The sequence below is a fragment of the Hypoxylon trugodes genome (assembly GCF_022578975.1).
Source record: "Hypoxylon trugodes strain CBS 135444 unplaced genomic scaffold F4822scaffold_1, whole genome shotgun sequence".
Classification (NCBI taxonomy): Eukaryota; Fungi; Ascomycota; class Sordariomycetes; order Xylariales; family Hypoxylaceae; genus Hypoxylon; species Hypoxylon trugodes.
This window is the reverse complement of record NW_026250016.1, coordinates 1,756,454-1,783,261: the sequence shown is the minus strand read 5'-3', so window position 1 is coordinate 1,783,261 and position 26,808 is coordinate 1,756,454. Positions and strand designations below refer to the sequence as shown.

General features: G+C 46.9%; 7 protein-coding genes across 7 annotated transcripts; 3 read left to right on the top strand and 4 right to left on the bottom strand.

Annotated features, from left to right (window-relative positions):
- On the bottom strand, positions 1-1,149 carry F4822DRAFT_18561 (Snf7-domain-containing protein). The gene is made up of 5 exons (XM_051453474.1): positions 1,019-1,149; positions 730-944; positions 597-657; positions 282-539; positions 1-228 (listed from the first exon to the last, which is right to left on the bottom strand). Exons 1-5 carry the CDS (start codon positions 1,022-1,024, stop codon positions 85-87), a joined length of 684 nt encoding a protein of 227 aa, XP_051319386.1. The 5' UTR covers positions 1,025-1,149; the 3' UTR covers positions 1-84.
- Positions 1,150-1,607: 458 nt separating this feature from the next.
- F4822DRAFT_18551 (uncharacterized protein) lies at positions 1,608-4,899 on the top strand. Its single transcript, XM_051453472.1, has 2 exons — positions 1,608-4,148; positions 4,206-4,899. The coding sequence occupies exons 1-2, from the start codon at positions 1,760-1,762 to the stop codon at positions 4,565-4,567; spliced, it is 2,751 nt and encodes a 916-aa protein (XP_051319385.1). The 5' UTR covers positions 1,608-1,759; the 3' UTR covers positions 4,568-4,899.
- A 2,331-nt stretch (positions 4,900-7,230) lies between these two features.
- Positions 7,231-9,264, bottom strand: F4822DRAFT_385234 (terpenoid synthase). The gene is made up of 4 exons (XM_051456613.1): positions 8,304-9,264; positions 7,804-8,238; positions 7,625-7,748; positions 7,231-7,568 (listed from the first exon to the last, which is right to left on the bottom strand). The coding sequence occupies exons 1-4, from the start codon at positions 8,660-8,662 to the stop codon at positions 7,260-7,262; spliced, it is 1,227 nt and encodes a 408-aa protein (XP_051319384.1). The 5' UTR covers positions 8,663-9,264; the 3' UTR covers positions 7,231-7,259.
- A 1,817-nt stretch (positions 9,265-11,081) lies between these two features.
- F4822DRAFT_18521 (uncharacterized protein) lies at positions 11,082-14,920 on the top strand. Its single transcript, XM_051453464.1, has 3 exons — positions 11,082-12,277; positions 12,339-12,481; positions 12,586-14,920. Exons 1-3 carry the CDS (start codon positions 11,248-11,250, stop codon positions 14,752-14,754), a joined length of 3,342 nt encoding a protein of 1,113 aa, XP_051319383.1. The 5' UTR covers positions 11,082-11,247; the 3' UTR covers positions 14,755-14,920.
- Positions 14,921-16,157: 1,237 nt separating this feature from the next.
- On the bottom strand, positions 16,158-17,824 carry F4822DRAFT_424078 (Serine/threonine-protein kinase Rio1; the record flags this gene model as incomplete). Its single annotated transcript, XM_051460089.1, has 2 exons — positions 16,158-16,265; positions 16,367-17,824. The coding sequence occupies 2 exons, from the start codon at positions 17,822-17,824 to the stop codon at positions 16,158-16,160; spliced, it is 1,566 nt and encodes a 521-aa protein (XP_051319382.1).
- A 519-nt stretch (positions 17,825-18,343) lies between these two features.
- F4822DRAFT_18481 (glycoside hydrolase family 20 protein) lies at positions 18,344-21,125 on the top strand. Its single transcript, XM_051453462.1, has 3 exons — positions 18,344-18,614; positions 18,670-19,187; positions 19,339-21,125. The coding sequence occupies exons 1-3, from the start codon at positions 18,569-18,571 to the stop codon at positions 20,965-20,967; spliced, it is 2,193 nt and encodes a 730-aa protein (XP_051319381.1). The 5' UTR covers positions 18,344-18,568; the 3' UTR covers positions 20,968-21,125.
- A 425-nt stretch (positions 21,126-21,550) lies between these two features.
- On the bottom strand, positions 21,551-25,321 carry F4822DRAFT_435709 (RecF/RecN/SMC protein; the record flags this gene model as incomplete). Its single annotated transcript, XM_051462229.1, has 4 exons — positions 21,551-21,846; positions 21,902-22,340; positions 22,396-25,216; positions 25,284-25,321. 4 exons carry the CDS (start codon positions 25,319-25,321, stop codon positions 21,551-21,553), a joined length of 3,594 nt encoding a protein of 1,197 aa, XP_051319380.1.
- Between the last annotated feature and the right edge of the window lie 1,487 nt (positions 25,322-26,808).

Here is a 26,808-nt window from a genome sequence, read left to right as displayed (position 1 = left end):
ACACGCAATTGTTCTGTAATGATTTCAATCCAGTCTTAGCAAACCCCTTGTCAACGCAGTCGCAACTCTAGTTATAACCCAAGCCTACTTCCTTAGGCTATCGAGGCGGGCTTGAAGATCATCGTCTCCCGGGTCTCCCCCACCGCCGCCACTAGGGCCACCAATGGCTTGGGCAACCCGACCGTCGGCAACTTTTTCGGATTGAAGACCCGTCGGTGTCTCGCCGAACTACTCCTTGTTAGATCCTGGGGCTTGTAGTATAATTTTGATAGGGTTCTTACAGCTTGGTTAAGGTCAACACCGATCTCCTCCAGGACTTGTTCTACGACTTCGTCGCCTTCCTCTTCAATACCCACGTCCATAGCATCGTCGATCGCATCATCCATCATTTCTTGTCGCTCGTCCATGATTGCAGTCTCTCGTTCGAATTCCATAGCGATGCGTTGTAATGCGGGTAAGTTCATCGACCGGTTCATGCTGCCTAAAGCGACCGTAGCTCCTTTCATGGCTTGCATCATCTGCTCGTTGGTTCGGTGGGTCTAATGTTGCATTCTTGTGAGTATAGTAGTATGGATAGGTTGCTGGGAATGACGAACCTGTAATCGTAAGGATATCTTTTGTAGTTGACTTCTCATTCCGTAAAACTTCTCGATGTATCTATAAACGGACAGAAGACCAGGTTAGCTATGTCCCAAATCTACTCTCCCGTGATCGCAACGGATTTCTCACCTTCTCGTACGTACGAGATCCTTTGCCTGGATCTTAGCTGCTCCCATCTGCCCCTTCTGCGCGCTCTGTTTAATCTGACCGACCAGAGTTTTCTCTTGTTTCTCTAGTTTGACTCGTACTTGATCTAGTTCTCGGATTGCCTTGTCGATCATTCGCTGGTTCTTGCGCAGACGCTCGGCGGGCGTTATGCGTTTGCCGAAGGCCCATTCTAGGATCTAATCGTGGATAATTAGCCATCGGATATCGCGTAACCAGCTATTTCAAGAGTTGGGACGAGACAGCGGCTTACATTCATGGCTGTGGAAAGCGAAACACTTTGTAAATAGAGTGGTTTGTGTTGAGTAGTAAAGAGGCGGATGGTTTGCGATAGCGGGAATGAGCGTTGTCAACGAATGTGCTGTCGGGTTAGGAAGTTTGAGGAGATCTTATGCCAATAGAAGCCTTATGGTTACGCGTCCGCCTCGGTTCGTAGTTATTCGTAGTGGTAGGTAACGTATTGGTTGGTATATGTAAGTAAGTTCCAAAGTTGCCAAGCCGAAGCACCAAATGGCAACCTTGAGCGGATCGATAAGTGACGATAAAAGAAGTACGTACAGTAGGTACCTAGGTACATTTCCTGGTCGCGTTATCAACTTTCACTGGGGACTCAGGCATAATGACCTCAAACGCAAACGCAGATGCTGCAAAGCAGGTGGGGATTCACTACCTAGGTACAAGTTATACTAGTTTTATGCACATATGATGAATTGTTGTTACACAGAATTGCATTGCCCATACAATTCACGGAATTTTTATCCAATCACAAGCCCGCGTCTATTACCAAGCATACCGCTAATTTCGCCTCTTCATTCACTGGAAAAAAAGTATCATCACCCACCACACTAAACCTAAGGAATCTCCAGATCATTTAACTCATTTAACTACCTTACGACCCAACAACTGGACGCGCACTAGTCAATCGAGCTCCGCCCACGATTTTCGGTGCCCGTAATGTTTATGAATTAAAAATAAAAGATATTTAACGATAGCAATGAGTCAAGATTATTTTGCCTCGAAAGGCAAGTCCCCTAGTGGACGCGGATGGGATCGTGAGCAAGAAAATGCACCATCTCCGTCTGCTTCCGGAAGGCCTGGTTATATGACCGTCGGCAGCGGTTCGACATCACAACATGCCGCGCGACTACAGTCACTTATAGATGATGATTCTGGTTATGGTGGAAGTGTCGCAGGAGATGATGTTGGATCTTCGAGACGACCTCTTGGTTCCCCCCGATCCGATCCGGCCGTATCGAGGGATATGCCGCTATCACGACGATCAACCGGCAACCCGGAGACTGATCACCGAACCCAAGTCGCTGCTATTTCTCAGCTATGGTATAACCAACACCGAGCCGCCCTTAATCGTTCCATCAGCAGAGTTGTTGAGCTACTCGAAACCCTTCAAGAAACCAATGTTACTTGGCCTGCGCACTATCCTTCTGTTCAGCGACCCGAAATATCTTCGTCCGAACGACCCTCGTCTCGTCCTGGGTTACAACATGCCTTCTCTATGGCTGGAGAGCCATCTTCTCCCCAACATGCTCGACCTTTGCGACGATCTATGACCACCGTCGAAGACCACGAATCAGCTGAATCTAGCAGAGACGCCGAGGACAAGAATGTAGCAGACAGCCCCAGACTGTTTACACCACAGATTGCTCAGGAATTTTCCGTCTTGAAGTTAGACCTCAAATTAGGTTCTATGCACCAAACTGAATTGGTCCACTCTCTCGAGAAAGGATCTATCGCTGCACTCCTTGACGGGAAGATTCGGTCTAGTATCAAGCATTTACGCTTGCTTCGCGAAAGAATTGAGGATACCTCCAGCAAGGTTCTGATTACTGGAGATCTAAACGCTGGAAAGTCAACATTTTGCAATGCGCTATTGCGCCGCAAGGTCCTTCCAGAGGACCAACAACCTTGCACAAGCATTTTCTGCGAGGTTCTGGATGCGAGAGAGAACGCCGGTGTTGAGGAAGTACATGCAGTCCATATGGATACAGTTTACAACCGACATGACGAATCAACCTATGACGTTTTTCCCCTGCGTGAGCTAGAGAATATTGTTATCGACAATGCCACCTACATGCAATGCAAAGTCTACATTAAGGATGTGCGAACGATCGATGAATCATTGCTGAATAACGGCGTGGTCGACATTGCATTGATTGACGCACCAGGCCTCAATTCCGACACGACTAAAACAACTGCTGTGTTTGCACGACAGGAAGAAATTGACGTTGTTGTTTTTGTGGTCTCTGCTGCGAATCACTTCACCCAGTCCGCAAAGGAGTTCATCTGGGCCGCGGCCGCGGAGAAAGCCTACATCTTTATGGTTGTCAATGGTTACGATCTGATTCGGGACAAGGAACGGTGCCAGAAGATGATATTAGACCAGGTTTACGGTCTAAGCCCTCGTACATTCAAGGAGTCCACCGAGCTCGTCCACTTCGTATCTAGCAATGCTATTCCGACAGTCCCGTCGCCCCCTGGCGGTCCTGACGGAGGAGGAAGTGGTAGCGCAAGCGGAGGCGGAGATGATCCTAGTGACGACCCCAAGGGGAAGGGCAAGGAGAAAGAAAAGATCCAGGACTTCGAGAAGTTAGAACAGTCCCTAAGACGGTTTGTACTGGAAAAGCGAGCACGATCTAAGCTTGCACCTGCCAAGACATATCTCCTCAACATCCTCAACGATGTGAATGTACTTGCTACGGTCAATTCCGACGTAGCTCAATCGGAATTGGAACGAGTCACAAGGGACTTGGAGGAGATCGAACCTCTGCTTGAGTCTTCTAAGAAAGCGAATGCCGAGGTTGGCGACGAAGTGGACCAAACCATCGAGGAAACTTGCAAGGACGTCTACGACCATACTCGGACAACTCTTAACTCGGTTATTACCCACGCCGGTGAGGACAACCTCGGTGTGCCGTATCCAGGCCCCTTCTTTGCTTTCCAGTATGCCGAAGACTTGAAAGAAGCTATGCTATCTCAAATCTCGTCTTCGGTCACGTCCTGCGAAGATTATGCGAGAACGAAGGCTGTCGGTGGGGTCAATGTTATTAAGCAGCTTGGTTTAATGCATCTCGGCAACGACTTTCACGATCTCAACTTCCGCCCTAACGTCATGTTCCAAAGGAGACGTGATGCGACAGCTAAGGAAATTGACGTTTCCATTGAGCTGTGGGATTTCGTCGACTGGTCTACTCTTTTACAACGCCAGGAGAAATTCGCCGGTACTGGTTTGGCGTTGACCGTCGCTACTACTCTTGGTGGACGTATGATTGGTGGTATGGGGTGGATGGACCACACTGTGACTGCGATGAAAATTATTGGAAATGACAATCTCCGAAAGCTGATTATCCCCGGCTTAGTCCTTGCAGGTACGTTCTATTTTGCCACATTCATCTTGAATTGATACTTACTATGAAATCCTACAGTCGTCTCCGCTGCTGCGTACGTCGTCCAGCAAGTTCCACATTCGCTACCCCATCGTCTATCCGAGAAGATTTCAACACAAATCGCCGCAACTGATTATGTCCATACAAACAGTACCCGTATCGTGGGTTCTGTGCGCAAGGTTCTCCGAATCCCTGCGGACAATCTTCGGGTTAACTTGACGCGGTCTGTTGAGGAGCTCGGGACACGCCGTGAAGAAACTGTAAAGGTCCGCGGGGAAAGTGAGGTGGCGCTCAAATACTTCGGAAATTTAGTGAGGGAGAGTGCCCACCAACGTACCTTAGTTGAGGATATAGATCTCGATGCGCATCCTCAAGGAACCAATGGCATGAGCATCGCATGAGAATGGGTCTATTTCTTTAAAGCATAGGATGGCGTTTGGGGAAGCACAATTGAATTAAAGCCGGCATGCCATTTCAATTCGTTCTTTTGTCGTCTCGATGAATGACTGATGGATAGGAAAAAGGGAAGAGAGATGTAGAATGGAAAATGGTTTTGTGGCGTCCAGACTGGATTGAAGGTTGAACGAGTACAAGAGTTTTACCCTCCATTCCCTCCTCAATTCGTATATACGTATTAACTAGTTTTACTGAATACCCGAAAGACTTCTTTTCTGCGTTTGGACCCGTTGTTAGGTGCCTCGCAACATAACAGTTGATCACAACGCAATACCACTTTCTCTTCTACCCCGCCGTGGCCCTATAGTCATTCTAGGGGGTGCTATTCGAAACACAGGGACTCGAAGGATTCGGACCTGAATAGGGTAACACTCCGAGGTTACCTAAGGATAGTATACTAATTTTCTACATTATAGTCCCGACCGTATACTAAATGATCGACAATATTCTTTTCAATTGAAATAACAGGCATGACTACAACAAAATAATTCAGCGCATTACCTCAGCCGTGCATAACAATTAGGATTCCTGATAGCGTAAGCATGATTATAATATTATAAGTTTCTTATTTTACATTTTTACAGGCAAAAAGTTACAAAAGTATCAATTAAATTTCGCGCATGTCCTTCTATCAGTCCATGAGATTAACTCGGTGTAGAGGATAGTCTAAAACGGACACTCTTGATAGTCAAGGCTAGCCCAAGATAACCCAAGTTAGTGGTTCCCTTGTCGATGAGAACGAAAAGACAAGGGAAAAATCAAGGCACGGTGCTCAAACATCGACAAGGCAGGAAAGGGGGAGGGGACCATGACAACCCATTCTTCTACCAAGTATAGTGGAGTTCCAGGATAGACATCCCATCAGTAGTATAACACCCCCAAAGGAGCGTCTGTCGTAAGCTAGAACTCATGAGACTATAGTGTTGTGAGGAACAGCCTTGGCTGACACCTAAGCAATTCGGTGAAGCGCAGGACTATTCTCATTGCTACTACCACGTGGACGATAACGAATATACGAATTTTGAAAGGTTAGGTGCAGTGTTGTAAGCTGGTGGAACCCTGAAGTCTTTCTTTATTACGTGTTATGGCGGTTCGAATGGAACGATTCCATCAACGGGGCTGTAAGTCTCCGCTATACGAAATTAAGACGGACTTCTGCGTAGGCTCTTCGGTATGGGTTACTCAAGGTCGTGTAAGCTCCCGTTAATCCTTTCTCTGAACTCAAGCTGCGTGTCCATTCATTTCGAAGCCCTCAAGTCTCGCCAGTTGTCTCGCATAATTTTTACACGAATTGTTACTTTAAAGTCACATTCGAGAGATGTCCTGGGAAATAAAAGTAATGCATTGGTGAGAATTGAATATATTAATGTTGCTATGAAAATATCTTGAAGGATCAAGTCGCATAATTTTTTTTCGTTTCTTTTCCCAACAGTGCTACCTATCACGTAGGTAGGCTCTTCCAACCACTGTATGAACCCGCAATAGACATTAAGAGTTACAATTGTTAGGAATAGTAGAAATGTTGGTCCTGCGACTATGCGACTATAAAGACCATTACTACGTTGTATAGAGTCGTAACTGTGTGGATTAATGATTTGATAAGATCCTGGTGTATAATAGTTGCTGAGGTTATAATGCTGACTACTTCCCCCCTTTTTAGTAATTGGTACGACGATGTCGGACATCCTTTTCCAGTACCGTAGAGATGGTTCAGCGACCCCCAGGATGACGTGAGCAGAACTAATCGGGTGGCACTCCGCGGGGAGGCTCAACCGCTTTTGTATCCAACATATCGTTGCAGTCACAAGTTACGGGGATTAGTTACATCTGCAATAATACCGTATATAATACGGCATTTTGCAAGGGGGCAGCGCACTGACACTGCAACCTCTTTGATCAACCACTTGTGCAGCGTCCCGTTCGCGTTCTTCGTGCATTTCATCGGGTCTGACGGTACGTATGTTTTTCTCGAAGAACCCGGCCCGGGCCGCACCATTTTCACTTCAGCTTCGGACCATAGCGTCGGCGGCTAGCAGCTCGGTAAGGATTTCAAGGACCAGGGTGCTTCATACCAGACCCAACAATGGCGGTGACGCTGATCCCACCAATTTCAACGTGATTCTTGCAAACAAATCGTCGCGACACATCACATTCTAATCCCTTCCTCTCTTAGCTGAGCTGGTCTACCCGGCTGACAAGCCTTCTGCGTCCGTGGCTGGGTGCTGGGCTGCGGGACCAGCCCGAAGTCCAGGAAAGGGGGCCCTGTAATTGCGGTCCTCTCACATGCAGCAAGGAATAGAACCGTGCCAACGTGTGGGACGGCGTCAGCCTTCGGTTAGATAGGACTAACGACTACGCAAGCGGAGTCTACGTTGTCTTCGTACTAGAGTAATTTTTAGCTTCATGTTCATCTTCTAGTGTATCCGCAAAATGGGGTCCGTCAAGTCTCGTGAACCCTAACCCCTTGCCTCTTCAACTAGGGTATTCTCGCAAGTCACAACTTATGAGGAATCTACTAAGATGATCCAATGTAGATGATTTATTTTTATATATTCTTTATGTATGCCTACTTAGATGATAATGAAATTTGTGCTTTCATTGAATGAACGTGTATATCGTGTATCTAGTTAGATTTGTCTAAAGTACTATGCTGAGAGATCCATCATCGTGTAAACATTCCGCCATACCATATCGTTTGGATTCTAGACTCCATTGTAATACCCCGGTGATAAAATAGCGGCACCACTTTATGAAAGCCTGTACATCCTTGTCTAGTTGCACATCATGAGACGCCATCCCGCTGAGGGCCGTTGCTGCTTCTTCGAATCTCCTCATGGTCGTACGTAAAGTCTCTTCAATACCATGAGTTACTAAATCGAGACTTTGTTTTTCTGGATTGCAGTTCTTGAACATGACCGGCACGAGGTTCAAGAGCGATGCTTGTGCCTAAAGGGATTGTCAGTATTTACAGCTCGAAATCGGTTATTACGGCATAAACTTACTATTTCTTTTTGTGCTGAATAAATATCGTTAAGAATAAGACATATAATAACTGTTTCCTTCCAAAGTCCTTTCATGGGTGCGGACTCCATGATGGACTCGGGTAGTCTAACCTTAAGCATCAAACTAGGCAGGTTGTAAGTAATAAGACCTATAATATTGCATGTGTCTTTTCACTTACTCGGTAATGGCTATTTGAGGGGCACAACCGACAGAGCCGGAGCGTATCTCCAGGTACTTTTCTACCGTTGGGATGGAACCTCTCATTCGATGGCTATGCTCCACACCCACTTGAATCATGAAATGCTCTAACTCATGATAAAACCGTTCTCGCTGAATTCGATCTGCTGCGCTACGTATACCGCGAGCGGCATCGGTAAATAAAACCATGTTAGGATGTAAAGCCTGTTTTTCATCCACGAATTTTTGTCCTTGGGTGTCAAGACCTAAGAGGTGGTGGATGGTATCGAGGGACTTTTGGTAGTAGGCTCTCGACAACTCCTCATCGTGTGACACGTCAGTGTCACCAGCGTCGACTTCATCGTCCCACACGAATATCCAGACAGAATAAGCTGTAGCAATCTCAAGCTCGGGCCATTCCGCGTCAGGATACCATCTATATCGAGCCATGAGATTAGATGAATAGTTTGGGAGTATAGACAAGGGTGGCTTAGGACTTACAGGGAAATGAGACGAGCGAAGTTAGCCTGCTTCAAGGCCTTGAGTTTCCTCTCATTGGTGACGATGCGCTCGAGCATTGAATTAACGAGACCCTCGAGCCTCTTTACGTGTGGGTTCTCTTTGAGTGGCCATTCAGAGAAGACCTCCCATAGGTTTGGCAGGCGGAAGGTCTTGCTATCAAGCTGCGAAGCTAGGACCAAAGCTTCACCGCAAAGACCTTGCTGGGAACTAGAATCATCGGGAATGTATTGGAGATCATTTTGCGTCCAGGGGAAGGGGCAGGGGAACAATAAAGATAAAAACTTTGTACGCGTCCGCCGCGCAAGTCTAATAAGAGTCGTCATCTTCTTGGAAGTCATGTTTTTTCTGATATTCTGCTTCTTGAGTTTAGGAGAGAATTGTTCTTTGGTGTTTGACGAACATATTGCGAATAACTCGGGGTTCCTCTCCTATAAATGTGTGAGAAGACGATGGCGATCCGCCCAGTTCCAACCGATGGTCTAAGTCTCACCCAACTTAGGTAGGTTGCATGTGATGAGAACCGGCTGCACATTCGAAGGTATCGATATCCAATAACTGACAATCTTCTGCAACTCTGGTCAGCGACGGCAACCTATCGGCCAGTCCAACGCGGGTTGATGTCCAGAAACGGCAAGAAGGTGTGACACTTCTCAGGCACGATAGTCGAAGAGGTCTAGTGAGGTGAATATAAGACACGCATGAGGAGACAAACGCAGGTCGATCCTGCGTGACCGGACTGTAGGTAAGGGCTCTTGGTATGTGTTGTCCCATGGGACGACCCGAAGCTATTTGTTCGCAATCTACCCGTCTCTACCTAGTTGCAACCAATATTGGACGGATCCCTTCGTACGGCGTCAAACTAGGTATGGCTAATGGCTAACAAAGGTAAGCGATCAATTATCTTACGACCTAACACTGCAACATTGCGAGAGATAATGTGAGTTGGGTTACACGGCTCCGTAGACTATCCAATGCTACGATAATTCGGACCACACAAACAATAACCGGCTGCGAGTAAATAACGGCCCGGCAAATCTGCTAACTCTATGTGACATAGACAACCAGTTTTCGACCGTTCGATACCTGGTTTACCACCCGCTAAGTAGTATAGAAGGAGGCAAAAAACCTCCACCTAGAATGGTTCTGATCCTGTTGCCCGCAAGGGTGTCGAGTTGGCTGGGCGCTTCCTTCGTGACGGAAATGAGGGCATTACTAGAGGTGAGAAATCGGACTAGATGAATACCACGTTAGACTGCCTTAACTAGTGGGCATCTGGTAAACCCAGTAAAGAACAATAATCGAATATAATAGTTCCAATTACCAAGTAAGGGGCAATTAAGCCTGGTATGCATATTTCTTGGTGCATAACCTATGCGGATGCTCATGTACGTTGGGTTTAGTATATGCCAACACATGATTGCGGAACTGGGACGGATCCGAAGGTGAGTACTAATGTAAGTACAATTAGATAGTGTTTGTAGTTAGTTCTTGCTGGCGAATGTGAACTCGGGATTGTTCTACACCACATTCGAACAACCTTGATAAAAGTTTGATGATAACCGGGGCTTCAGCAGGGGGGCACGTCAGTTCAAGGGTCCACTCTGGTATTTAGGAGCTTCGCGTGGAGTTTTTGCTTTATTGAGCCATGAGACAGTACGATATCGTATGTCCCATACTGTACCAGGGAAGTTGACCTAATTTAGAATGTTTTACTTTGATTAGGAGTCTCTTCTTTCTTCTTTCGTCCTTCGTGGGGGTTTACCTGTCAGCTCTTAGGAAGGATGGGTTACGTTGAATTTCGAGCCGCTCCATGCCTCCGGACGAGGATGCGAGTGATATCCGCTTAATCCAGGTTTTTTTTATGCGAGACACTGAACAGAACGCAACGGTTCGTTCCGGGGTCTCGGGTGGTCAGCTGACGTTCCGAATGCCACGGAGACCTTCTGTATCACCCGAAAGAGCGGAGTCAATGAGTAATACATTTGACCGTTGAAATTACCCGATTAGGTATAGAAGAAGACCCCTGTTTTTTGTACATGATGCAATCTAGTCTAATTGGTCACACACACCGAACGTGCTTAATGTATACTTCCTTAGACATACGGAGGGGGTAGCTTTCGTCTGCATATGTATATATAGAGCTATATGCACTTCAAGGACATAAGCTTATTCAGGTTAGATAGCAATATGAAAATAAAGAGAATGTTAATTTTGGCCCCTTTTCAGCCCCCCGACACTTTTTCCCGACTTTTCGTTTTTATTCCCTCACTAAGGACTTTTATCCTTCATGTATACAACCCTGGCCCCCGATCTTCATTGATCCTCCCTTTCGTTGGGTGGCAAACGGAAAGAGAAGGGGGAAAAAATCCTTAAAGTCACAATGACGGGCAAACGGGTAGAAAACGGGTAGAAAATGACATGCAGTATACTATGTATCATTTCCATGGCCTGTTCCAACATCTGCACCTGCGCCCATGTGCGCCAAGAGGTGGTGTCAAAAACCAGGGCTAGAACTGGGTCCAGAAACAGAAACAGGGCTCAACAGGAAAGAGACCTGACAGGGATATGGGAAACCTGCATACCGGTATAGGCTGCCTGGCCTCAGCGAGCTCCGCAGAACCATTTCCCTTGCCTTTGTCTGGCTATCCTCAACCAGGCAGGCCAGTCAATTAGTAAACGGCTCCAACGGCAAGCTTCCGTCGACTAGCAAGGCGAATGAACTCCCGGGCGTGGGTTGCTGTCGTTTACCCTGGCCAATGTTCATGGGTAAAGTCTGATCGGGCATGTTTCGAAACACCAGAACTCTATGACTTGAAAGAAAAGTTTTTTTTCTTTCTCTTTTCTTCCACTATTTGCACGATTTGGTCCCCAAAACATACTCTTCCGCCATGTTGAGAGAGAGGGGGATAAATGTCAATGAACAATGAACAGGATCAAAGAGACGTTGGCTAGGATAGCTCGCGCCGCCCGTGGATCGTCGAAAGAGTCATCGTCGACGTCTAGTCTGCGCCTGGATCGTGTGGGGCGGTCGAGCAGTTCGACTTTGGACTCGCGCGAAAAAGTTCTAGTACGAGCGGATGGGCGAGGGCCTCTTGTCCTCTACGATGGAACCCACAATGGCGAAGAAGGGCTGGATATCGTCTTCGTCCATGGATTATTTGGCTCACGAACGGGGACATGGACGAAAGGAGGTGTTTGTTACCCGCGCGATCTCCTCGGGCAGGATATGTCGGACTCGAGAGTCATTGCTTGGGGATGGGGTGGTGCACTAAGTAGCAATGGCACCTTTTCTGACCAAGCTGAGAGCCTTCTGGCGGATATTTCGCGCCTTCGAAGCGGTATAACCCGACCTATTATCTTCATAGGTCACGGTTTGGGCGGAATTGTCATCAAAGAAGCTCTAGTCACAGCGGCAATGTCACGAATCTACGGCGCGCACGTCGAGCTAGGAAATGTGTATCCGCGGACTATTGGGTGTGTTTTTCTCGGTACGCCTCATGTAAGGGGTGGAAAGCGTTCCTTAGGCGAATGTATAGCCGCAACCGCACTCTTATCGCCAACTATGCCGACTACCCAACTCCAGCGTGCATTCAGAGAAAGCGACAAAGCCTTTGAGAATCTGCACAGCACATTTCTGATGATCTCGAGAGATATAAGGGTGGTGTGTATCAGAGAGAAGTTACCGTCAACGATAACAGCTTCAGCTGAGCTCGCAAAGGATGCCGATGGAATGGAACTTGGGAAAGGAACAATACAAATGATTGTCCCAAGGGATTCGGCGGGATACGAGAGTTTCAACGTGACGAGGCACGATCTGATTGTGAACCATTTAGATCTTGCAAGATTCAAGAGTCGAGACGAACCAGGCTATGGGCAGATGATGTCGTGGATTTCTAAAGTATCATCCGGCCCAACGCCCGCAGAAGTTGAAGCGAGAGAACCCCGAAACCAAGGTACTTCAGCTCAATATTAGTATATATATGGTTCAGTCACCACTAACATTCGAATCTTTAGAAATCCTTAATTCGCTTTATTACGACACGATGAACGAGCGTGAATCCCGAATAGATCCTGCTTACGGCCAGACGTGCGAATGGATTCTTCAACCCAACTTATCTCCATTTACTAATTTCCTCAAGTCTAAGGATCCCGTTTTGGTAAGTTTTATTACCCCTTAGATTCCTATGTACGGAGATTGCAATGAACATAGTAGCCTTCGTGCAAAATGTTTGCTAGGATAAATGTTAACATCAATATTCAGTGGATTAGTGGAAATGCAGGGTCCGGCAAGTCGACGCTGTTAAAATACGTATGGCAATCTGAAAAGGTGAAGCAACGACTCCTTGATGGCTGGGCCAGTGATGGAGACTTGTACATGGCTTGCTTCTTTATGTTCGAAGGAGGTAACCGAATTCAAAAGTCGTACGAAGGTTTCTTGCGCAGCATTCTATACCAGATTTTATCCACGAGGCGCGACCTTATTAGAATCGCATTCCCCAGTTTCTACGACTGCTCTTGGCCGCCGCCTGTATTATTTACAAGCATCAGCAATCTTAACCAGGGCTTCTACTCTCTCTTCGCTCACATGTCGGAAACCCTGCGCCTTTTCATTTTCATTGATGGCCTCGACGAATACCGCATCATGGAGCGGAAGGATCACTATGAACCAGAGGACCTCGATATTACTTACGACAAGGATACCGGCGACGAGTCATGGGGGCAAAGTAAATGGGCTAAAGATTCGCATGTGGAAATAGCGAAATTGGTTGGCAGTATGGCTAATAAAGACGTTATCAAATTCGTCGTAACATCCCGCGAGCTCCCCGCGTTCGAAGAAGCTTTTGTCGACTTCCCAAGAATCAAACTCCAAGAACACACCGAGCGCTCGATCGCACAGTACGTGGCCGGTCGACTAGAAGACGAAGCGCCCGGTTTACCCGATACTAAGAATCTCTGCAAGGAGTTAGCACAAAAAAGCCAGGGCGACATCCTCTGGGCTAGGTTGGCGATAGACATGGTGGTCGGTTGCAGTTTGCGTACTTTAAGAGGCATGTTAAATTCTTTACCAGCACACCTTGGAGGGCCTGACGGCTTGTATATGCGTATGCTCGAAAACCTGAGTCCCGAATACCAGCACTACGCGTCTAGGATCTTTCATCTTGTTCTTAAGGCACAACAGCCTCCCACTTTAGTCACACTTGCTTTCTCCGAGGAAGGTTACCTACACCCAACAGCTAGGGATCTAAGGATTATTTTCGATGACCGGCACCCATACGACAAAGCATCGATTCAACACTTATCCGATCACATGCAACGACGTTTACACACCTGCTGCGCCGGCCTTCTAGTTGCTGAGACAGGTCCATCTTCCAACTCTAACACTTCTGAGACGAGCCAACGGGTGGTTTTTGTTCATCAAACCGCTAAGGAATGGGTCCGCCGAAAAGATATCTGGCAGCGACTCCCAGGATGCATACCTCACGACAGCATGGAGCTTGATTTTTCGCTGCTTAGTGGATGTGCTAGACATATGAAGGCATTCGAAGCTATTCGACCTCCGATATTGGCGTGGCCTAGCTGGCGATTCCGACCCGACGCCTGGTTACTCATTGCGAACGCATTGCGATACGCCGAGAGGATCGATAGCGACGTTCCCGACCTACGAAAATACTGCGAGCTACTAGACGAACTAGATATTACATGCCAGCGAGCTTGGGTGTCAGCTTTGCAAAGCCATAAACCACTCCACGAGGACCCCGATTGGTACGAAACGAGGCTTCCCAACTATTGTCGAAAACATTGGGCAAGCTACGAACCAATGGATGCTGGCAAGCCGCCAAAGCGAAAGGATTTCCTAACACTTACCCTCCAGGCCAACTTAGTCCGATATACTGCTGCGAAATTGAAAGCCTTGGACAAGGAGGCAAGGAAGAAGAAAGCCCAAGAACTGTTACCTTTTGTTGTCAGCCCTAAGGCCGATGGTTTTAGTGCTTGCGCGGGTACTGGTGGCGATTATTGGGACTTCCACCGCGATATGCCGGACTCGCGGTTCCTAGACATCCTGTTCGATGCGGGTGCATCGCCCAAAGACGATGATAAGATGTGGGTGAAAGCACTAAAGGCAGGACGACATTACTTCTCAAGAGGAAGTGTAACTATGACACATTTGTTAGAGACGTCGTCGAGCGCAAGATTGATGCTAAACCGAGAGAGATGGGTTGCGGCCATTAAAACGCTACTTCAACATGGCGCGGATCCGCATGTCGAAATTCAAGTCTCGTCCGGATCATCCGAGAACCAGTCTACAGCAACAACAGCAGCGGTGGACTTGATACGAGAGACATTAGAAGGTGAACCCGAATATGCTGTTGATTTAATTGAGATGGAAATGTTGATGGGTAGGAGAGGGAGTGTCGGTATAGCGAGATGAGGATGACGCTACGTCATGTGGAACGTGTCACGAAGTTGCTTATAGTGCGGGGAATCAAAAGGAGTAGAGCGCAAAGCGTTGTTTATAAGATGCGGTTGCTTAGGGATGATTACAATCAATCATATTCTACAGCTTGCGAGGAATTTTTATGGACATATTAAGACTACAGTACAGCATCTGTCGTCGTTTTTTCGAGTCGGCAGTATCAACTACAGTGGTGCATAGGAGAGTGGGAGGAGAGATGGTACATTCGGATTGGCAACACAGGCCAAGGAGGAACGGGAGGATGACTACGTAGGTACGATAGATGGGTTGAATTAGGGTGTTGGATATCACATAGACTTATTTCGTACATACCCCCTTCGTTTGAATTCTAGATAGACTACTTTGTTATGTAATTGCGACTTGGGTAACGATGGGCGAAATTTATTATATACCGAACATATCATACGAGTTTTACAATGATGATAGTGCTTGAAGCCTACTGAGATGTGTACTTATCTAGGTACCTAACCGCCTATCACGGTGGCACAAAAAGAAAGTGACCACTGTACGAATAGTCATACATTATACATTTTGATACTGTGTCTCACATTGATACAGTTAAGCCCGTGTTAGCTATACAGTACACACCTTTTTGCTTTTGTCCCGTTGAGGAAGATAAGCTCCGTGTATAGCTAGCTAATTTGAACTACAACTTGCTTCAAAGAAGCCCTGGTAAAACATAGGGCTAAGAAAATTAAGGGTACCCCTTAGACCCGCCCAGTTGGATAGCACTAGCTATGATCTAGATAGACACCGCATTTCCTTTGAGAGCAATCTCGTTCTACCGAAGCTAGAGTCTACTAGAACAAGACATGCAGAGCTAGAACGCCCTTAACTACAGCCTCATTTATCTTCATCAAATTTGACTAGAAACCTACTAGGTAGATAGTTTTGCAAATCTCATCCATCCCAACCTCACCCCATCTTACCCCGGGAACAGTCCTGGTGATCTTAAGGGGTATTTCACCGAAGATACAAAGGATCAGACGTAAAAAAATACAAACAATAAAAGGCAATCATCAGGGCTCTCTTTGATCCGCATTCAACCCTTCTGTAAAGGGCTAGCTCAGGGCGTGCGTTGGGGGCGAGGACCGAGCCACGGTTATTACCAGGAAAGCGGCAAAAACACAGTAAGCCTAGTCCAGGCCGTGCGCGTCAAGATTTCATCATTTGATTGCTGGGGCGGTTTTGAAGGAACTGGCAAACTTACCTCCTATCGTGAATCCTGCTTGATTCGGTGAGATTGCTATAGAAAGGGAGGTTAAGAGGTAGCACGATGATGTGTCACGTCGTCGTTTGCACACGCGGAGAGATTTAGCGCGATGCCTTTTTTTTATATTCCAGTTTTAGCTTCAAGTCTACCTGTTCTTTCTAGAGCTTGTAGCCACGAGGCGTTTCTTGATATGCTTTGGCATCTTTTCCTTCCGCTTCTCGGCCTTTGCTTCCTTGACAGCATGTTTGCGTTGCTGCCTGCCGTTAGCACATGTGACTCTAGAAGGGATAGGATGTGACGATACAAACAGCTAGGAGAGTGAAACAGTTTGTATCGTATCGGGATGTAACATACCTTCTTCTCCTCCTTATCCTCGAACCGTTTACCCCGAGGTGTTCCCTTCGAGAATTTGCTTTCATCGTCACTCCCAGACTCGTCATCAAGAGCCGCCCCTTCGTCATCCGATTCATCTCCCGAACTTATGTCTTCCGCAACTGGCTTCATTACTACTTGGTCTGCTAGAAGATTTCGATAGACGAGCTTCCCTCCCTCGCCCTCACCGATCGCCTCCGCATCCTTTTCGATATCATACACTTGCTCTAGGGTTTGAGGGATGTATTGGTTCCGGAACACCTCGTTATCAACTTCTTGCTCGGCTGTTGCCGTCTCGTCGTTTGTAGATGGTTCCCTTGATGTGTACAATTGTTCAATTGCTTCTGAGAGACTAGGCTCTTCTACCGCACCCTCAGACTTTATGATAAAATCAAAGACAGTTCGGTCGGATAATGTATCAATTCCTTTTCTGCGGAAGAAATCACCCGTATTCTTGATATCCATTCGTAAGAATTCAAGCGACCGAGGGTGGTCATGCTCAACACTTTGTGAAACATCGATGATGTAGAGTTGTCTGTCGTTGTATAGAATATTGTATTCACTTAAATCCGCGTGTACCAATCTGCAAATCTGGTACATTCGTCGCATGATGCCAAGTAGTTGAATGTAAAGTTGCCTCCATACTTGATCGGCGTCATCTTCGGCGATAGCAGCGTCTCGTAATCTCGGGTAAGCATAGCCCTTTCTATCTCCAAGGAAACTCATCACAAGGACGTGAAGCTTGAGTTGTATGGGTTCGGGACAAGGAATAGAAGCAGAGTGAATTCTCCTTAGATTGCGGAACTCTTTCTCCGCCCATAACTTGACCATCTTCCTATTATTTCCCTTGTCTACGCCAGACTTGAATCGGTGTTCGCCGGTGATGTACCTCTCTCGGTCCTTAAAGCTTAGAATGGCCGTCTTGTAAACCTTGACGGCTCGCTGGACGGATGGGCCATTGAGATCGGGATACGCGACAGCGCCATATACATTGGCTTCCTTTCCTGTACTGATGGCACCATGTATTTCGCTGACTACTCCGCGGTTGATCATCTGGTAGAGGATCATACGAGTTCTCTGATCGAGGACCTGCTCGCTAGTAGCCCTGTCGGCCTTGTCCTTGTCACGATCTTGACCTTCTTTGACATCGTCAAGTCGGATCTTAGCGGCATGTTTCGAAAGGGCGGCGATCTGGTCATCGACATTGGCAGCGGTGTTGGCAGTAGGTTTTTGTTGGTTGGTATGTAAAGGTCGTTGTCGATTGTAGTTTCTTGATATGTCGGGCTCTCCGTCGGGGCCAAGCTCGCCGTCTAAGTCGTCGTCATCGTCGAAGACAGAGTCCAAGTCGCTGTCCTCATGTTCTGGAGCCTGATTGAGTGACTCATCATGGACATCCTCATTCGATTTGGGAGGTACCGCCGCGGACGTGTCGGACTCCATAATGCGCGTGTTTCTGGAGAATACGATCGGAAATTATTATTTTCTGTTATCAAAGGCTTCTCTGGCGACTCGATAGAGGTTATTCAAGTGTATGTACAATTATGACGGACCGATGAAGATGGTAAAGTCAATTGCGAAGAAGAGATACAAAGTTACACACGCGAAATACTCAAGTACCCCCACCATCTTATCTTATCGCAAATTTTAGGGCAGCGCCCCTCGTTAGCTTAGGTAATCTTGGTGTCATACTACGTGTGTGGCTGGATCTCCTCTTTTCTGCACCAGGTACCTAGGTACATCTCTCAGGGCTTCTCAACTCGAACATCCAAGAACAGGTTGGGCAATAGATTGACATCTACCGTTCTCATTGCTACCCTACCTACTCCATGAGTTGACAACAATCAATATCATCAAGGCTTTAATATCGCCGACTATTTACAAGCCCTTATCAGCCCCGCTCTCCAAGGTTACATGACCCTTCAAGCGATCATCCAGCTGGGTAACTTCAATACCCTGAGAACAATATGATTCGCCTTGCCTCCAAGATGACGAGGAACAGGGAAACAGATCTCCCTGCATGGAATGCTGCAGTCTGTGATCATAGATAACCTAGATATAATAACAAGTCTGTCACGATACAGAGCCGATCAGGTAGAAGCTATCTTATCCCCTACAATACCTATTGAATCATAACCTACATTCTTAATGAGACATAATCACCAATAGTATTTAACCGGTATAACGATGTCACTTTTTTCGTGTCTTGTGTGGTGGATTACATATTATAATGGTTCGTATATACCATGTAACTGTTCAGACCGCCTCATAGACTGACTTCTCATAAGCTAGTCTCGTAGCTTCAAGGATCGTAGGGATACCTACGATTCCTTTCACCACGTCTAGTGATGGATCTTACTCGATATCATCCCTTAAGTCCCTAGTGGTAGACTCAAAGTTCTCGGAAAACCGTGATGAGACTGGCGAGACTCTAATCCCACCAACTCTGAAAGACTTCGCCGAAACGTTTGCGGATGACTTACACAACACCTTGAACTTAGATATTGACGTCTCAACTGGCGATGAGCCAACATCAGACGCCATATTTCTCACCCTCGGTGATCCTATTAAGTATACTGATGTGGCTGGTGCTCAAACTTCCGAAGGATACACACTCTCGATCAATTCTTCAAGCATCATCATCTCTGGAGCCAGTCCTTTAGGTGCCTGGTGGGGTACAAGGACTGTCTTGCAACAGGCAATACTGTCAAATGGCTCACTACCGTATGGCCAAGCAGACGGTGCGCCTGGGTGGAAAATCCGAGGCATGATGCTTGATGCCGCTCGTCATTATTACCCATCGGAGGTATGTAAACTCTGTGATACATATCGTTGCGACAAGGTCTAGCAAAGCTTCTATACAATTAACTAGCTCCCACTCCGTCTCATTGATGTCGAGTTCAGACATGCCCAGATGATATAAATGCGAATTTTCGGGGCTAACCAAGAATAAATAGTTTATTATTGAATTGTGCTCTTATATGAGCTTTTTCAAGCAAAATACCTTTCACATACACTTAAGCGATAATCTATACAATAACGTCAACCTCTACTCAAGAGAGCAATCTTTGCAACTGGATGCTTGGTTTCGTTTATGGTCCGATTCAGAGGATCTTGCTGGCCTGAGCAAATACAAGAACGAGTCTTATACGAAGGACCAGTTTGAAGATATCCAATCAAGCTGTGCCTCCCGTGGAGTGACCGTCATTCCCGAGATAGAGGCGCCCGGGCACTCACTGGTGATAGTACAATGGAAGCCGGAACTTGGACTTAGCAATGACTTATCGTTATTAAATATCTCACATCCGGAGACCATACCTACGATGAAGACTATCTGGAGTACCTTTCTTGACTGGTTCCATTCAAAAACAGTTTCAATTGGCGCAGATGAGTATACTGGCGACCCCAATGAGTATAATCGATTCGTGAACGAAATGTCCGCTTATATCGACGAAGTGTCTGGAAAATCTATTCGTATCTGGGGCACTTTTCCACCTAAACCTGAATACAGCAACATCTACCAGAACGTTTCGGTACAACATTGGACTTTCTCTGCCGATAACCCGTACCGCGACTACATATTGAACAATTACTCCGTTTTAAACTCCGATGATACTTATTATACTGTTAATAAATACTCCGCAAGCTACCCGCAAGTTATCAACGTAGCTCGGACATTCAACGGAAATCCGGCAACTGGTGGAATATGGCAACCCTTCGTCTTTGATGCCAAGGTCGCCGCCAATAACCCGGAGAAAAACAATTCTCTAGTCCTGGGAGCCGTGACACCTCTGTGGAATGACTACGGCGCGAACGCATCCGTATACTCCGAGGCTTATTATGCCTGGAGAGATGGAATTCCCGCACTAGCGGACAAGCAATGGGGAGGCGATCTCTCAGAATCTGAATTCTCTTCGGCGTTTGCGACTCTGCACCCAAACATACCCGGCCAGAACTTAGACCGGGCAATCCCATCCACTGGCTCGATTATATTCAACTATACCGCAGGATCTATGGTTAACAGAGACCTGTTCACACCAATAGCTGTGTGGAACGACCTTGCCGTCCTCGATCATTCTGGTAACGGATACGACGCCACGACGAACTGCCCGCTTACCGCAGAGTCGACCTTAAATATCAGCTCCTCGTGCTCTGTAGAAACACCCCTCTTGTCTAAGGGCCGCGATTATACGCTCTCACTAAAATTACGCATTGACGAGGCAAGCCAAGACGCTACCATCATATCCGGCGGCGACTCCTCGCTTCTACTAACCCCGAACCTTACCTTACTCGCATCAGGAAATTACTATAGACTGAACTCTACAATCCCTGTGGGCACGTGGGTTAACTTGAACGTTATCGGACGCGGCAACCGGACTTTCGCAAGTATCCAGGAGACGACTCTGGACGCGCCCCTGTCAAGTGCTGCTGCTGAAGAACAGGAGTTCCTGGCTGTCTTGGGGATCAACGGCGTATCGTTCGTGTGGGCGCCTATTGCTATCGAGGCGCCGATTCAGAAGATTGGTGGTGAGGATGTTGGTTGGACGGGACAGCTTGTGGCGATGAGTTTGAGCTCTGAGGCTTGATTGGTTTGTGATATGTTGGATATTGATATGATATAAGATCTTCGTAGGCGGGTTGGTAAATTATTATCTTCGTTCGCTTGGGTACATCGATGTTTAGGTACTTAGGTAGATAGCGAAATGATACTCCGGTGAACCGAAACTAACCGATGATGTTTTGAGTAACCCAAGGCGCCACAAATTTCCACCCGCAGGCGGTTGATCTAAAATGGAGAGGAGGTTGGGAATAATAGGATACGTATTAGATGTCAAATGTCCATGATTGGCAACGTCTCGTAGCGTGAGACTCAATAATTTCCGCTATCACATCAATATCACATTAGGAACACCCGTATCAAAGAAAAGTCTGGTTTGGTATGGGCAACATTCATTAGCAATAAACCTTTCACAACATACACATAAGCCTTCCCTCGTACATCGTACAGTAGTAGTAATGAGGCCATCATCTAGCGACTCCGACTGTCTCTCTAGCCTCCTATGGTATACCTAAGCTATAAAACTCCTTCACCGGGAATCATATACACACGAAATACCCATGTCGTCCAGCCTCCCTCTTTTCTACCCCGCACTGTTGTGTAACAACCGTTTACCTAGGTGCTTGTCCCTCGACGAAATCTAAAGCCTGCTCCGTGGTAACGCAATTGATGGTACTGTTCTTGTTCCTAAACAAGACACCGTAGCACCTATCAGCGACGTGCACAATCTCCGGTCGGAAAGTGGTGCAAATGAATTGGGTGCCGGCTTCGGACGAAATGGACTGGAGAAGTCCCGCGACTGCGGTTCTGTACTGGGCATCTAGATTGGCATCGACCTCGTCGAAAATAACCATAGGACTGGATTCTGTCTGTTGGAGAGCGAAAATCAGACAGAGAGCGCATAGACCTAAGTATACCGGTTAGCCTGGAACAGAAACAAAATTGAGGATTAATATACTCACTCTTTTGACCACCAGAAAGCTGTTGGATGCGCTGCTGCTCGTCTGCGGTTTTGGAGTTGAAAGAGACACTGATACCGACACCAGTGTAGTTCTCAACGCTACTACGTTGTTCCTCGTCGGAGTCGTCCACTGGGTCGACTCTCCGATCAGCTCTGCGCTGGATCACTAGACGACCATGACCGGCAGGTACTAGGCGTTGGAAGATAGTGGCAAATTCCTTGGATACCTGCTTGAATGTTCGCTCAATGGCTTCATCCTTACGCTGATCGAGATGAGCCACTAGGTCCTCGATAGAAGCTTGGGATTGGTCGAGTTCCTTGCGACGCTTTAGCAGTTGATCCTGTTGATTGGTGAAGCTATTGTATTGCTCGAAGGCCTTCTTGTTGACGTGCTTGTACTTCTTCAGCGCGTCGTTGACTTTCTTCAGACGTGAGACGACCTATGATGCAATGTTAGCAGGTAATTATACGTATGCTATCCGGGATTGGACTTACGGTTGGGTGTTCTAGTCTCTCATATTTCTCGAAGGCTTCTTCCGGCAAGACACCAAGGTCGCGGATGTTCTTGGCTAACTCTGTCGCTCTTGTCGTCAACAGAGCCTTCATCTGTCTATTCTTATCCATTCTCTTCTCCTGTTTCTTAATTTCTCTTGCGATCTCTTGCAGTTGCGTCTCTTTGTCTGTTTTCTGCTGTTCTAGCTCACTGATTCTGGATTCAGCCTTATCGATTTGTGCGTCGTTTGCCTTGATTTTTTGCTTAACCGAATCCGCGGTAGCTTTGGCCTTCTTAAGTTCCCTCCTAGCTTCTGCTAAACTGCTGCTACCACTAGAAGCAGTCTCGAATGCTTGGCTGGTGAGTTGATCAAGTTTGAGTTGAAGATTCGTACGAAGATCCAGCTCTATTTTCCTCTTACGGCTTTCAAACTCTCTCCTCTTGTTACTGATCTTGTTCCATTCTTTCTGCAGCTCTTGTACGCTGGCCCCTAAGCTCTCGAGTTGTTTCTCCTCATTGGCTGTCAAAGTCTTCTTAAAGTCTGAAGCTAATTCGGCCTCGTGTGCACTTAGGTTATCTTGGAACTGCTTCATGTTTCTTTCGACGATTTCTCGCCGCTTGATCGCAGCTTCGAGTCGATCCCTTCCACGACCCACTTGGCTATTCTTAGCATTTAGTTCTGCGCGAAGTGGTCCGTAGCCGTCCTCCATCTGTCGGAGTCGCTGGGCTAGTCTACGCTCCTCGCCTAGCGCCTTGGTGATCTCTTGGTCCTTCTGTTCTATTTTCCTTCGAATATCGGCTGCTTGGGATCTCAATTGTTCGTGTTCTCCTCTCCACTTATTGACAGCCCGAACGGCCTCCAAGCGCGATTTGCGGGTATCGATATAACCACCCGTCATGGCACCACGTTTGTTAGAGGTGTCTCCATCTGGGGTTACACCATGTACGCCATGGCTTCGCGCGTATTGCCCGGCGATAGTCAGATTAGGGCAAATAATCGTGTTGCCGAAGACTTGCTGGAAAGCTTTTTCGTATTCAGGGTTAAACTTGATCTTGCTAAGTAAAGGAACAGCATCGTTGGCTCTAGGAAGGTTCGGATTCCGTGGTCTTAATTTGGATAGAGGCATGAATGTGAGTCTACCTCCATATGACTTCTGAAGCGTATTGGCCAGGTATGTTGCAGTATCATCGTTATCAACCACGTAATGGAACAAGCTGGCCCCAGCAACCTGTTCTACGGGTAACCGATATGCTTCGCTAACGTCCAGGAGCTCAGCTAATGTGCCATATGCACCGGGAATATCCTCTTTGCGCTTCAATTGTTGTATAGTCGCTAAACCTCGAGCAGTGACTCGGTCCATGGTATAGGACAATTCTCGTTCAGCATTATCTAGTTCGCCTCGAGCATTTGAAATTATAGTGTCGAGTTTGTCGTCTTCTCTGCGGAGTGACTTCCTCTCCTCATTCAATCTGTCGAGAACATCTTTCGCGCTGGTAACTTCTTCGGCGAGAGCAAGTCGGTCACCACCAAACCCTTCATTTCTCTGTCGCAGCGTCGTGATCTCGTCCTCAAGCTGTTGAATTCCATTCTGGATGTCTTTTACTTCTTCGTCAGCATCGAGCCGATTTGCTCTTTGTTGACTTAACGTCACGTTAAGCTCGTCTATTTCTTTCCGTAACCATGCATCTCGCTCTGCTTTGCTTTTGAATTGGCTTCCTCGAGTCTGCTTTGTAAAGAGACGTTGTCGGCTAGCCTCTGCTGTTTCTAGAGCTTGTTTGGTCTGGTCTTCGTTTCGTTTCGCCTTCTCGAAGTCGGGCATTATTTTCTTGAGTTCGGCTTCCCTCTTCGCTATTGCTGCTTTCACTTCCTCTAGCTCCGCATCGTGCTGTTGTCTGGCTTGCTCCTGGGCCGACTGGCCATCGTTCAGACTCTTAGAAATTAATTCGGCGTTCGCTATTGCTTTAGCACTCTCTCGACGATCCTCATCTAGCTGTCGACGGTCTATACGGAGTAGTTCCATTTGTTGCTGAAGTTTGTGTATTTCGGCATCCAACGTAGCGATGACTTTCACACCCTCGTTATAAGCCTCGCGGTTATCATCCGTATCTTCAATGCCGCCTTGACGTGATTCCTCTAGTTCTTCGAGGGCTTCTTGGGTAGCGACTTGATCCTTGTGATAATACGCGTATTCTAAGCATCTCCGCTCACGGTCCTTATCCTGGTAACCCCGTAGCTCCTCCTTCTCTTCCTCTAGCTCATTAAGGCGTTCCTTGATATAATCTAGGAGTTCGTCAATCTTCTCTCTCTTGTTGTTGGTTTCCGTCATAATCTTGAGCGATTCAGCTCGGCGAGACTCGTAGACTTGGGTTCCGGCAACCTCCTTTAATAGGTTTAACCGTTCAGACTCTTTCATGTTGGTAAGAGCCGTGACGCGACCTTGCGGGACAATGTAGTAAGGATTTGACCTCGAGAACCCAGCAGCCTCTAGTAAGTTTGCAACATCTGCTTTGGTGGAAACTTTTTTATCGACCGAGTATTCATCCTTCTTTAAACCGATCGTACGTCGCAGAATAACTTCTTTGTTTCCGGTCGGGAATCGATCGTCGCTATTGTCGAAAATGACTTCAACGTAGGCGGACATGACGGCGGAGCCCGAGCCTTCGTGCAGTAATGCTTGTCGTTCCTCGCGACTCATTTGGGTGTAGGCATCGCTGAGAACGAATCGTATCGCAGCGAAGAAATTACTTTTCCCAGAACCATTGCGACCGACAATAACATTCGTACCGGGCGAAAAGGGCTCCATGACCGTCTGGTCCTTGTAGCTATCCAGGTGTTAGCATCGCTTTGTGGGAATTCCTCCTGAAATTTTGGGGTCTCATCAGCGCGTACCTCTTAAAGCCTTGAATGATGATCTGCTTGATATACATGGTCACGATGGGCGCTGCCGGTCGGGCAGCTCGAATCCAATATCAAAATATTAGTCGCGGAAGAGTCGCAGATTGGGGAATGGGAATTTGGGGATGTTGCGACGACTACGTGAAGGAGAAAATGTTCGTCAAATCTCCAAAGCGTCACGTAAATTGTATTGCCGACGCGTTTCGAGGCGCGCTGATTTCGGGGGTGGGGGATTTGATTTAGTTAGGTCTTAGGTGGGATCTTAGGCAAGAGTCAAGCCACGATTATTGGTGTGAAATGCTGTGGCTTGATTGATCTGTGGCTATGGTCACATGTTTTGAGGTTTCACAGACTCGGATACCTTGGTACATCTCAAAGCTCTTTTATTTTATTATTTTTTTCAATCTAATTCTCCCCTGTCTGTTTCATACCTGGCTATACTTCGACACTATTGACTCGGATAATGCCTATTTAAATCGACTCGGGATTCTTTTTGTCGTTACCCGTATCCCTCTAGACATCACTTACATGTTCCCAGGTATCTACATATAACATTCACCTTTTGTAAACTATACTTATTGCGAGTTCTCTACCTAGGTAGATAGGATTTCTATAGGCATACTTATATCTTGTCAGGCTATTGCTAGGCATCTATGTATGCCTGCCTGGGTGCACATGTAAGTACAGTATATGTTACACGTATTGGATGATATGGAGCCCAGTCCTGCCCCGGACAGATACTACCCAGCATCAATGAAGCGACCCAATCCATTCGTTTTCGATGGTCATCAGGAAGTCTGGAAGCCGGCTGCCCGGATACACGGTAGTAGGTGATTACCTAACAACCTTGCATTGACATGTTGAACACATCTTTGGATGTCATACACGGCTGTCCTCGGAGCCTTATTGCTAGCGATTCTCATGCACTTTGAGACATTTTTAGCATCACATCACACACTTGCATTAACAGGGAGCATTGAGTTCTTTTTTTCGTCCTTCTTCCTTTTTTTCTCCAATAGTCCGTAGCATCACGTTCTTTGTAGCCCTTTTGCATCGTCGATACGGCGTGTATACCTAATCCCTGGAATCAAAGAAATTTTATCCACGGGAACATGCATTACCTAAATGAATATGTACCTAAGTACGAAGTAGAGGCTGGAAAACTCCGATTAAACAGGGAACGTGGATATTCTTCATAAATTAGCTGCCTACCCACCTAACCTAGGGTATCTAGGTAGGCACAGTAATATCTACAGCGCGTACCCCTACACCTTGGTTTGGATTTCGAAAATACCTAATTGGAGCAGGTATGGCGTCTTTCTGCACTCACCGATTGAACGTTTCATTAAGCCGTTGCGATCCTCTGGCTGGTTAGATGGATATCGTGATGTGCGGATGACTAGGACCAAAACGTACAGGTGGTTTTCCATATTGGTGTCTTGATCGGCCCCGTTGCTACCCCCGGGCAATTTAGTCGATCGCGCCAAGCTTGCGGCACAGAAACCGCAGGCTTTCATTT

Bases quoted from the DNA above. Each gene is read 5' to 3' on its own strand.
- F4822DRAFT_18561 (XM_051453474.1), bottom strand. The intron at 540-596 runs GTTCGTCATTCC...ATGCAACATTAG, and splicing joins AGATATCCTTACGATTACAG to ACCCACCGAACCAACGAGCA. The intron at 229-281 runs GTAAGAACCCTA...AACAAGGAGTAG, and splicing joins GTGTTGACCTTAACCAAGCT to TTCGGCGAGACACCGACGGG.
- F4822DRAFT_18551 (XM_051453472.1), top strand. From the start codon at position 1,760: ATGAGTCAAGATTATTTTGCCTCGAAAGGCAAGTCCCCTAGTGGACGC. The intron at 4,149-4,205 runs GTACGTTCTATT...GAAATCCTACAG, and splicing joins CCCCGGCTTAGTCCTTGCAG to TCGTCTCCGCTGCTGCGTAC.
- F4822DRAFT_385234 (XM_051456613.1), bottom strand. From the start codon at position 8,662: ATGACTTCCAAGAAGATGACGACTCTTATTAGACTTGCGCGGCGGACG. The intron at 7,749-7,803 runs GTAAGTGAAAAG...CAACCTGCCTAG, and splicing joins CCTCAAATAGCCATTACCGA to TTTGATGCTTAAGGTTAGAC. The intron at 7,569-7,624 runs GTAAGTTTATGC...CAATCCCTTTAG, and splicing joins ATTCAGCACAAAAAGAAATA to GCACAAGCATCGCTCTTGAA.
- F4822DRAFT_18521 (XM_051453464.1), top strand. From the start codon at position 11,248: ATGAACAGGATCAAAGAGACGTTGGCTAGGATAGCTCGCGCCGCCCGT. The intron at 12,278-12,338 runs GTACTTCAGCTC...TCGAATCTTTAG, and splicing joins GAGAGAACCCCGAAACCAAG to AAATCCTTAATTCGCTTTAT. The intron at 12,482-12,585 runs GTAAGTTTTATT...ATCAATATTCAG, and splicing joins AGTCTAAGGATCCCGTTTTG to TGGATTAGTGGAAATGCAGG.
- F4822DRAFT_18481 (XM_051453462.1), top strand. From the start codon at position 18,569: ATGTCACTTTTTTCGTGTCTTGTGTGGTGGATTACATATTATAATG. The intron at 18,615-18,669 runs GTTCGTATATAC...ACTTCTCATAAG, and splicing joins GTGGATTACATATTATAATG to CTAGTCTCGTAGCTTCAAGG. The intron at 19,188-19,338 runs GTATGTAAACTC...AAGAATAAATAG, and splicing joins GTCATTATTACCCATCGGAG to TTTATTATTGAATTGTGCTC.